The 11538-nt window shown below is 50.5% G+C and overlaps 2 protein-coding genes across 2 annotated transcripts in view; one reads left to right on the top strand and one right to left on the bottom strand.

The window, feature by feature from the left end:
• BAG1 (BAG cochaperone 1) overlaps positions 1–10050 on the top strand; it is a 22671-nt gene extending 12621 nt beyond the window's left edge. The window contains exons 5-9 of the mRNA XM_028494048.2: positions 2228–2335; positions 3270–3332; positions 3857–3947; positions 8761–8800; positions 9371–10050. Of these exons, the coding sequence (XP_028349849.1) occupies positions 2228–2335; positions 3270–3332; positions 3857–3946 (261 nt within the window). The 3' untranslated portion in view covers position 3947; positions 8761–8800; positions 9371–10050. The remainder of the gene's footprint in view (positions 1–2227; positions 2336–3269; positions 3333–3856; positions 3948–8760; positions 8801–9370) is intronic.
• A 137-nt stretch (positions 10051–10187) lies between these two features.
• The window catches only part of SPINK4 (serine peptidase inhibitor Kazal type 4), a 7094-nt gene continuing 5743 nt past the window's right edge, over positions 10188–11538 (bottom strand). The window contains 2 exon segments of the mRNA XM_028494049.2: positions 10188–10304; positions 11161–11201. Coding sequence (XP_028349850.1) covers positions 10188–10304; positions 11161–11201 — 158 coding nt within the window.

The raw sequence follows: 11538 nt of genomic DNA, 5'->3' as shown, positions 1-11538 counted from the left end.
AGCGGCTGGGCCCGTGAGCCACGGCCACTGAGCCTGTGCATCTGGAGCCTGTGCTCTGCAATGGGAGAGGCCACAACAATGAGAGGCCCGCATACCACCAAAAAAAAAAAAAAAAAAGGGGCGGGGAGAGAGCAACCAAATCAATAAATAAATCTACCAATGATAATAAACTCTAAATACTAAACTAAGATAAACATAAAACCAGGAACAAATTAGATGCAGACAGCAAACCCCAAGTCTACAGTTGCTCCCAAAGTCCACCCCCTCAATTTTGGGATGATTCGTTGTCTATTCAGGTATTCCACAGATGCAGGGTACATGAGGTTGATTGTGGAGATTTAATCCACTGCTCCTGAGGCTCCTGGGGAGATTTCCCTTTCTCTTCTTTGTTTGCACAGCTCCTGGGGTTCAGCTTTGGATTTGGCCCCGCCTCTGCATGTAGGTCACCTGAGGGCATCTGTTCTTCGCTCAGACAGGACGGGGTTAAAGGAGAAGCTGATTAGGGGGCTCTGGCTCACTCAGGCCGGGGGGAGGGAGGGGTACGGATGCGGGGCGAGCCTGCAGCGGCAGAGGCCATCGTGACGTTGCACCAGCCTGAGTCGTGCTTTGCGTTCTTCCGGGGAAGTTGTCCCTGGATCATGGGACCCTGGCAGTGGCGGGCTGCACAGGCTCCCAGGAGGGGAGGGTAGATAGTGACCTGTGCTTGCACACAGGCTTCTTAGTGGCTGCAGCAGTAGCCTTAGCGTTTCATGCCCGTCTCTGGGGTCCGTGCTGATAGCCGCGGCTACGCCCGTCTCTAGAGCTCATTTACGCGGTGCTCTGAATCCCCTCTCCTCGTGCACCCTGAAACAATGGTCTCCTGACTCTTAGGCATGTCCAGACTTTTTCCCGGACTCCCTCCTGGCTAGATGTGGCGCACTAGCCCCCTTCAGGCTGTGTTCACGCAGCCAACCCCAGTCCTCTCCCTGGGATCTGACCTCCGAAGCCCGAGCCTCGTCTCCCAGCCCCCGCCTGTCCCGGCGGGTGAGCAGACGAGCCTCTTGGGCTGGTGAGCGCTGGTCGGCACCGATCCTCTGCAGGAATCTCTCCGCCTTGCCCTCTGCACCCCTGTTGCTGTGCTCTCCTCTGTGGCTCCGAAGCTTCCCCTCCCCGCCATCCCCCATCTCTGCCAGTGAAGGGGCTTCTAGTGTGTGGAAACCTTTCCTCCTTCACAGCTCCCTCCCACTGGTGCAGGTCCCATCCCTATTCTTTTGTCTCTGTTTATTCTTTTTTCTTCTGCCCTACCCAGGTACGTGGGGAGTTTCTTGCCTTTTGGGAAGTCTGAGGTCTTCTGTTAGCATTCAGTAGGTGTTCTGTAGGAGATGTTCCACATGTAGATGTATTTCTGATGTATTTGTGATCTCCACGTCTTACTGCTCCACCATCTTGAAGCCATAATGCTTCTTTGAATGTCCTCGGACATAAATCTTTTTTGACTGTTTCCGATTTTTTTTGTAGAATAAATTCTTTGAGTTGGAATTGCCAGCTAATATATACTACATGTTGTCAAATCTGCATCTGTAGCCTACGGCTTTGATCCTCAGAGATCCCTGCTGTCCACCTGTTGTCACCAGCTAACTGGTCATTAGGCCATGCATTGTGAATAAACAGAGAGACAATTTAATAAAAATAATGTAAGTGCTGCCATTTGTTAGCATACATACATCTGTGTCAGGAATTCTATTAAAGGTCTACATTTATTTCTCTTTATCCTCATGGTAACCCTCTGGAGTGTGGGTATCATGATCTCCATTTTAAAAATGAGAACACCGAGGCACAGATAGGTTAAGGAACTTGCTCAAGGTCACAAGCCAGTACAGTGCAGTCAGAATTGAAGCCCAGCCCTATCAAACTCTAAACCCTGTGCTCTTAATGTCTGCTCCTCGTGTGCGGGTATACACTGGTGACCGGGGAATTCACCAGAGCCAGGCCTCCGCAGGCATTTGTGACCCCAGTGGACCATGTAAGATAGACCATGTAATGGCCTGCAGCCCACTACAGTGCTTCGGGTGGCCCAGGGCTGGCTTTTCTGTTTTTCCCAAGAGGTGAAGTTGTGGACCTGAGGTCTGAGGTCTGGCCCAGCCTGTTGGGGAATGTGGACTCGGTGTGGCTGCTTCATCAGTGCCTTGGCTTGGAGTTTTCCATCAGCCTCAAGGAACCCTTGCAATAATGCATCATTCCTCCACAGGGTTTTCTGGCCAAGGATTTGCAAGCTGAGGCTCTCTGCAAACTCAACAGGAGAGTAAAAGCCACAATCGAGCAGTTTATGAAGATCTTGGAAGAGATTGACACACTAGTAAGTAAATAATCAGCTGAGAAGAACTAGTTTCCTTTGACTATTTTTCAGTCAGTTTCACTCTTTCAGTATCGCACTCACTGCCTGAGGGTATTGAGCACCTATCGTGTACCAGACACTGCTAGGTCTTTGGGGAATACACAAAAAGGTAAGATGGTTCCTGATTTCTCCTGTCCCACCAACATAGGGCTTTTGTCATATTATTTATGTATTTATTTATTTATTTTGGCCACGGTATGCGGGATCTTAGTTCCCCGATCAGGGATTGAACCCATGCCCCTGCATTGGGAGCGCAGAGTCTTAACCACTGGACTGCTAGGGAAGTCCCTGTCATTTTTATTTATGTATGCCAGTAGCATCTAATCCTCAGGAAGCTGGGACCCAAATGGTCCATGATCTCATGGTTAGAGAAACACAGGGCTTAACTTTCCTAACACACGTGTGTCTGACATTTCACTGAGCTCATTACCTGTACAGAATTCAGTCAGACCCAGCTCCTGTGAGGCTGTTGGGAATCATTGATGCCACGCTCCCTCTTAGAGATGACACAGTAATGATATCTCTAGCCTAAACTACTCTGCTTGGGATTCTTGGGGGGAGGTGGTAAAGAAGAAGCCAAAAAGCACTGTGCTTTTCCTGCCACACTGAGCTCATGGTCCAGCCAGGACACGGTATCCATGCACAGGAAACAGTGAGAGGACAAAGTCCATGTTATAGATCTATGGCCCTGACACCAAGAACAAAGGGAGCTTGTATAGGGGTGAGAGCCATGGGAAGGGCCATGTAGGGTACAGATCCAGGGAAGTGATTCCTGAAAATGCATGTCATTCACATTAGTGACCTGTGGCCTGTTCGGTATACTGTAGGTATTTCTGACGTGTTCTTATGTCATTTTCACTGAGGATTATTTATATGTCAACTTATTCTTCCATAGGTTCTGCCAGAAAATTTCAAAGACAGTCGAATGAAAAGGAAGGGTTTGGTGAAAAAGATTCAGGTGAGTTATGTGGTAGGGCATCACAAAGTGTAATGTGTTGGTGCACGTATCTGTTCAAAGTAGGGTAGAGTACAAGTGTGGTGTGGCCTCTCTTTGGTTATTATATCTCAGCATAAACCCAGAACCTAAGAGAAGAGCTCCTTTCATGTCCCTGTAATTAAATTTGGATTTAAACTAATTGGGAAGGAAGATGGCCAGAGAGCAGATAGGGCTGACATGTTATACTGATCCGATGGACAGGACCCCCTGAAATCGTGCAGTTGCAGTGGCCTGGCTTCCTGTCCTCAGCACCCTTTGGGGGTTGTTGGCATAGAGCACTGTCAGAAGCCCTGGTCCTGTGCTTCCTCTACCTCCCCCTCCTTCCTCTGGAGCCCAGGCCATCTCCATCCCTGCACACCTGTTTCAGCCTGAGTCAGTCGCCCAGGGGTTCCCCAGAGTGGCTGGGCAAAGAGCCTTTTGCGGGTGGGGCTGGCAGGGGTGCCTGGCCCCGAGTGGGCCCTTACTGCTCTGCATTTACCTTGTAGGCGTTCCTAGCTGTGTGTGATACAGTGGAGCAGAGCATCTGCCAGGAGACAGAGCGACTGCAGGCCACAAACTTGGCCCTGGCTGACTGAGGTGAGGCGGAGAAGGCTGTGTTGCCTTGAAGAACAGCTCCACCAGCTCTGCACTCTCTGGAACAGAAGTTACGTGCTTTCCCTGGGGCTGCTGGGGACAACTGACTGATTGCCAGTTTTCCTCTTATACCTGCTCTCAGTGAACAAGTATTGTCTGTGCAATCTTAGCGCTCCTGTCAGTTTCTCGTTCCGTCTGTGTATATCTGTGCTGTCCAGCAGCCCACCTTGTCTGGAGAGGGCCTCCTCTGCCCAAGTCTTCCCAGCTTTTTTGACCTTTGGATGCTTTCTTAGGGCTGGTGAGAGCTCTCATTTGTCCTGGGGTAGTTCTGGGTTTATCAGCTATCCTGTCTTCAGATACATGAGGCCTTTTTGCCCTTATGATCCCATAGTCCCATCTGTGTAAACCAGAATCACCAGGAGGCTACATCTGGTCAAGAATGTTAGGAATGGCTCAGAACAGGTGTTTGGCACACAGGTAGTCCAAGTATCTCTCATTGTGACCTAATTCTGGAACAGCTGGCTGGGTTGTGGGTTCATAGACCCTGTCTTCACCCGCAAGTGACCCTGACCAGTCACAGGCCGTGAGGTCTCAGGGGGCCGCTCCTGGACTGGGGCCTGTGGTTGATCCATGGGCTTCCTTGTCCCCAAGCAAATCTCTAGCAGGTTACAGCCCAGAGTTGACTAAGTCTCTGCTCGAAACCGGGTCACAACCATGGTTTAGGAGGGGCAGAGAGGAGAGACAGAGTGAATAATAAAGCAGGCAGGTAGTGAGGGCCACCATAAACTTCTCAGGAGTTCCTTCAAAGGCATTTCTGTTAACCGTACCGTTCTGAGATCTACATGTCCTTCGAATTCCTTCGAGGCTGTTTTTGTCTGTTTTGTGGCCTTTTTCCCCTTCATTGTTATTCTAAAAAATAAAACAGTTTATATATAAGTCAACAAACAGGAGAGTGTTTAGACTTTTTTTCCTTTTGGTAGATGAAGTATGGGAAGCAAAAGCATTCTGAGGTTCTAGTCTAGTTATGTTATAAAGTTGAGAGTGGCCCTGTGTGCTGGAACGCTTAAACAGGTCAGCTGCCGTCACCCCATTTTTTCACACAGTTCCCAGGAGACAGGCTTCCAACAGGCCACTCTGAGGCCAACCTTCTTTGGCAGAGAGGGAGTCTGTGAAGTCCCAGGCATTTAGGGCTGTGTGGGTGGGACTAGGACAAGGTGGTGGTTAAGGGTGGACAAGTGACGAGGCTCGGGGCCTGGTCCGCCCACCCCCAGCTTTAATCAGAGCAGTCCTGTATTTGTCTGTTTCTAGGTAGTAGCTGTGTAGCCTTGGGCCACAGCACGTTCCTGTGTGCCAGATACCACTCTGAGCTCTTGAGGTATATTGGTCATTTAATCCTTACACAGTCTAGGAGGTAGACAGATACTATCCCTGTTTTATAGAAGAGCTCAGGTAATTTGCTCAAGATCACAGAGTAAGTGACAAAGCCAGGACACAAACTGGGCAGCTTGAGTCCGAGCCCAAGTCCTTAATCTCTGCCGATTTGCCTCCCAACTGACATGGGATTGCTCACACCCTCTCGTTTTCTCTTTTCCTTCTATTTATCTCCCATGTTGGCCTCTGCAGTTCCCCTCTAACCCTCTCCAGTTCATTCTCCCCAGAGCAACTGAGTGATTGTGAAGTACACATCTTACCATGTCAGTCCCCTGCTTAAAAACCTCAGTGGCCAAGGTCCGTTCCCTGCTCCCTTCTCATCTCGGGCCACTCTCCTGTTTGTTCTCTGCTGTCAGCCACTCTGGTCTAGTTCAGGCCCTCAGGTGCTCTGTGCCCTCTCCTGACCTTGGGTCTTTGCACACGCTATTCCTCTGCTTGGACAGTTCCATGCCATCCTTCCCCTATCCCTACCCCTGTCCTAGGTGACTCCTGTTCATCCTTCAGAACGTAAATGTCTCTTCATGGAGAAACCTCACCTACTGTCTGAGAACATCAAGCCCCCAGGTGATATCCTCTCACAGTTTGTCATGACTTTTTACGATAAACAGCATTTATCATGGTCTATGATGATTTATTTGTGGGATTATTTGATTAATATTTGCCTTTATGCTAGACTGTGAGTTCCTTGGGTTAAGGAGCTTCTTTGTCTTAACAGTTGTATTTCAAGCAGATTGTCTGGTTTATATTAGATGCTCAATAAATATTTGGAGAATGAATGAATGTTGACCGCACACATTAATAGTGAAATTTCCACTGCTGCACTCACCCACTGAAGCTCCGTCAGCACTGGGATTTACAGCATCCGCTAGCCATTGTCTTATTTAAGGGTGGGCTGCCCAGCAGATGTGCAGGGTAGTAACACGGCCCACTCACATAGATCTGCACATCTACAGGGCATCTCTGCCTATGAACAGGGGAAGAGTACACCTCAGTTGCCCACTTGCCCATAACATGATCAGTCCTGCCGCAGGGGAACAAATGGGGCTCTGTGATCCCATAAACATCCTTCAGCCTCACAGAGTTGGAAGAATTCTCCCACACATTTTCTGTTCAGTCAGTTATTTCTGTTTATCCTTCAAGGCACAGCTTAAAGTTTATCCCCTCTGAGAAGCCCTTCTTCATTGGTAGTCAGGACTCTTAGTTGAAAACACCACAAACCTATTCCAGAGAGAGTGTTGAAATAGAAAAAGTGTCGGTAGGATGTTATCTCATGTAACTTTGGGAAGTTCAAGGGCAGTTGGGCTTCAGGAACACAAATGCTGCCTGAAATTTCTCTCTGTATCTCATTGCATGTCACTACCAGAGAGGAACTGCCTCTGTTTCCTTCTTTCTTTTTTTTTTTTTTTAACATCTTTATTGGAGTATAATTGCTTTACAATGGTGTGTTTCCTTATTTCTGATTTGAAAAATCTGGAGAATAATCTTCTGGCCAATCAGCAGTGGCCATGGCAGCAGGGTCACATGCCATAGAAAGGCCTTTGGGGCCCACACTTACATTTCAGGGTGGTTCCCAGAGACACGGCCACAGTTTCCACATCTGTAAAGTGGGGAATTAGGTCTTTCTTTCTGTGTGGTGTTCTGGCACATTGCTCAGGCTTAACCTTTGTGATTCCTCATCGTGTGAGTGGAAGCCTGGGAGGGGAGGGTCACTGAGGAGAAGCTTGGCTGAGCTCTGCCACTTGGGTCTAAGAGGGGCTTCCCACTTAGGGCAGAGACTTAGATGTCACCAATATCCACTCTTCCTACACTAAGTGAACTACTGATTTGCAGCTTAGTACGTGGCCAACCAGATAAAATAATATTTCCCAGTCTTTTTGCACTAGCGTGGCCAAGAGACTACATTTTAGCCAATGGGTTGTGTGCATCTTAGGGAAGCATCGTCAGATGCAGTAGAGTGCCCTTTCCCCCTCTCTGTGGGCTGAGTGTAGACATGATGGTTGGAATTGAAGCGGCTATTTGGACATTGGGGTGGAAACTGATAAGGATAGCAGAGTATAATATAAAAGGAACATGAAGTTAGAGTACTACATAGGTCTGTGTGTGAGAGAAATTAACTTCTGTTTAAGCCACTGTTATTTCGGCTTTTTGGTCTCTCACAGCCAGACTTAATCCTATACCAACCCTATGCAGGTGGGAAACAAGTTTCTATTGTCAATAGCCATAGAAGGGCCTTACAGGTGACCTCTCAGTCCCTGCTACCTGCAGACCTATCAGCAACAATTCCTGCCCAGGTTCCCATTTCAGTGGTCCAGGGAATGCTGGTTCCTGTCCTCCCTGTCCCCACTTTCCTCCCAGTGTGTGTTTTCCCGCCGAGCCTTTCCTGTTCCAGCTGCCTGCCCTGGAGCAGGAATCGGAGTCTGTGTGACCCTGCTGCCACCTGCCAGGCCCCTCTCCACACTCTCTGCTCACCACCTCCACCACTACCAAAAGGCTCCTCCTGTAAGCTTTGGCCAAGAGGGGGTATCTGACATATACCACGGGCTGGGATCTTTGTCTATGGTGGGATTTCCCAATGCTACGTGTCCCTGTGGGCCATTGTGTGAGTGCCTGTGAGCTGTGTGTGTCCAATGTCAACATATTTAACAACCAGTCAGAATGGATGTTGACCAAAAGAGCAGAGCAGGGTCTGGACATGATCTTGCTATGGTGGCCAGGGTGCAGGGGGACACTCAAGGGCTTGGGGCAGCACCTGTTGTCAACAATTACAGACCTGGTTCAGTATTGTAATAAGCAGTCAAATGTATGATGAATACCACCTGAATATCAGCCATGATAGTGTCGACATGTGGGGGGTTTGTGTGTGTGTGAGTGAGATTTGGGGTGCTGGTACAGCCCAGGGAGAAAACTGTGAGGGGTGTGGGACCCTCCCAAAGGCTGTTCGAGGCTGGGCCTTGCCGTGGCAGAGGGTACAGATTTCACTTAGGTTCTTGACCTCAGTGACAGGCCAGGCTGGGGCACACAGGAGCACTGGATAGAGCCCTGGGGACAGGGACTGACTCTCAGAGTCCTGACCCCCTCGAGAAGGCAGAAGATGCCTGGGACCTCTAGGGGAACATGTGACAGGGTTAAGGAGCACCAGAGTGATGGAGAGGACATCAGATTCAGAGTAGGGAGGACGGCAAAATTCCCCCCTACGCCGACCTCCTCCCCAGGATCCCCAAAGACACTGACCTGCTTGGCCGGGTTGTGCTGAATCTTTTATTTCATGTCACATCCTCTCCATGCCCACCGTGGTTCTCCAGCCTGAAGCTTCATGGCTCAAGGGGCTCCTGTGGGGTTAGCATTTGCCATCGTTCATGATCTGGATGTCCTGTCTTTTTTCTAGGATCACAGCAGACAAGGATGAGGCCACCTCCTCAGGAACCGTAATGTACCCTTCAGGAACCCTGGCCCAGTCCAGACCCCCTGCTGAGCTCTCCCCGCCCACCCAGTGTACAGTGCGGGGGAGGTCCCAGGGCTCCCTGGGCATATCCTTCTACAGCTTTTCCCTCTGTACACCCTCCCCTGGGGCGGTTTCAGCTTCCTGGGCTTTCAACCACCCCTGCATGCTGTTGGCCACAAATCTGTCTCTGGCCTGGACCTCTGTCTTAGACTCCAGGCCTGTTCATGTGATTGTCTGTTGTACATCGCCGCTGGGATGTCCCAGAGGCTCCACTGTCCACGAACATCATTGCCCCACAAACCTGCCACACACACCTGCCCCCCGCCACATGGCACCACCAGCCACCCAAGCCTACAAGTTAGAAACCAGCATGTTGCTCTTGCTTCCTTCCTGCCTGTCAACCCCTCACATCCAATCTCACAGCTTGTCGATTCTACGCCCAATGTAACCATGAGTCTTTAATTATCATGATCGTTTTCCAAGTTAGGACAGTCCATCTGTCTAGAGTATTGCAGCTTCCAAAGACTTTCTTCTCTTCTGTGTTCTCACTTAGCTCTGGCCGGCTCAAGGTCTTATGAATGAAGAAATGAGACCAAATAGGAGATCCGATGTACCAAGGTCATGTTCTGGCCCTGCTCGCTCTGACTCATTTCTTGCCTCTCCCCCGTTCTCCTTTAAATGAGAATGTACTCCAGCATACCCACCTTCTTATATTTCCTCAAATATAAACTTTCTTTCCCTTCTAGATCTTTCCAAACTCATTTCTCTACTTGGAATTACCTTCCCTTGTTTCTTCTTTTTCCTACCTAATTTCTACTTATCCCTCAGGGCTGAGCTGAGGTGTCACCTCCCCTGGGAAGTCTTCCCTGCCTTGTCCTTGCCTGGTACCCACAGTACCCTGTGCACCCCCATCTGGGCCTTTAGCATTCTGTGTTGCCGTTAGCTGACCTTCAGCTTGGCTTCCCCCTTAGACTGACTGTTTACCCCAGGAGCCGGTAATGCTGTCTAGCTTATTATGCCCTGTTGTATCCCCAGTACCCAGCACACAGTAGGTGTTCAATAAATAACTGTTGGCTGGAGGAATAAATGAACAAATAAGGTCACCTAGTCAGTCGGGGGCAGAACAAGGAAAAGAGCCCAGAGTTTCTACCCTCACCCCGAACCCCCCACCAGTGGGCTTTCTGCTTGGAACCATGTGCCTTCTTTTGATTTATACTTGCATTCACTCTGTTATGGGCAAATGTTGGAGGACTCTTCCCAGGCCAAGTGTGAGTGAAGGAAGAAGCAGGTCAAGTCCTGCTCCTTTCAGACTCGTATGCACCACGATGGGGCTCACCCAAGCCAACCCAGGGGAAGGTGAGGGGGTGGACTTACACGCGAGCCAAGCAGAGCTTGCATTCACTGTCATACGTGACCCCGTCAGTGCCACAGACCGGGTCATATATCTAGGGGCAGACTGGAGATTCTGCCATGTGCTCACAGACGGGCTGTGGAAGAGAGGAAGGGGGAGGCACTCAGGGATTCGGAGGCAGAGAGGAGGGACCTGGGCTCTGCTTGCAGCCAGGTGGGGATCTCCACGGAGGAGCCAGATTCAAGAAGGCATGAAGATGCCTTTCATGCTCCAAAGAGCATGAAACCAACCACTCAGGGCCCTTTGGCACGTTTGCTTATGTGTGTGTACACGACTGTGGACCGTGGGTGTGTACGTAAGTGTGTACCTATATCTGCTGAGCCCAAGTATGCAGGCATCCAGGTGAGTGCCTGTCTTTATGGGCTCACACACTCCTCACAGGGTCTAACAGAACCCTGCTGCTCTTCCTATTGAGGACCCTGGGAGACGGAACCACCCATCATTCCTAGGAGGACCTGCCTCCCTGGGGGCTCCTGAACTCACCCTGGCCCGCATGACCTATCAGGCCTCTGGTATGAGAAGGCTGGAGAAATGGGACTTAATTGAAGCTCAGTCTGAAAGGGTTTCAAGCCAGCCCTGAGGTCGGGGTCAGAATTGGGTCAGGACTAGGATTGGGGTCTGGGGTAGGGACAGGGTGAGGGGGGCAGTGCCCTGCAGCGGTGAAGGCCCCAGGCCCGAGAGACCTGAACTCTGCACTGATTAGCCGTGAATCTTTGGCAAAGTGGGTGGGCCTGCTCAGCCTGGAAGGGCTAACCTGGGGAGCATGCAGGCTCAGGAGGCCACCCTGGCCACTGTGGAGCCATTGAAGGTATATGAGCAGGAGTGTAAAGAAGAAGAACCCTGGTTTCCCAGCATGGATGAGAGGGCTCCCCTCTGCAGAAGGAAGGCCGGATCAGCATCCCTGAGGCCAGAACTGCAAGCAGCTGCCTTACCATTCTTTAGAAAATGAACTTTGCTGCCGACAGTGGCACTTCTGAAAGGCAAAGAAGCAAGAATTAGGTGATACTGGCTCTAGGCCCCAGGTCCAGGGGCCTGAGGACAGCTTCTTTGGGGCATCTGTCCAGCCACCACCCAATCTGGAATTCCTCAAGGAAAAGTAGTGAGTCACCAGACAGGGGCTCCCAGAAAGCTCATGAGACCTTGTATTATAAGAACTGAGACAGGGCTTCCCTGGTGGCGCAGTGGTTGCGCGTCCGCCTGCCGATGCAGGGGAACCGGGTTCGCGCCCCGGTCTGGGAGGATCCCACATGCCGCGGAGCGGCTGGGCCCGTGAGCCATGGCCGCTGCGCCTGCGCGTCTGGAGCCTGTGC

The sequence above is a fragment of the Physeter macrocephalus genome, chromosome 9, assembly GCF_002837175.3.
Source record: "Physeter macrocephalus isolate SW-GA chromosome 9, ASM283717v5, whole genome shotgun sequence".
In the NCBI taxonomy this organism is placed as follows: domain Eukaryota; kingdom Metazoa; phylum Chordata; class Mammalia; order Artiodactyla; family Physeteridae; genus Physeter; species Physeter macrocephalus.
Note: the sequence above shows the minus strand (reverse complement) of the source record. Positions and strands in the feature narration are given on the sequence as shown.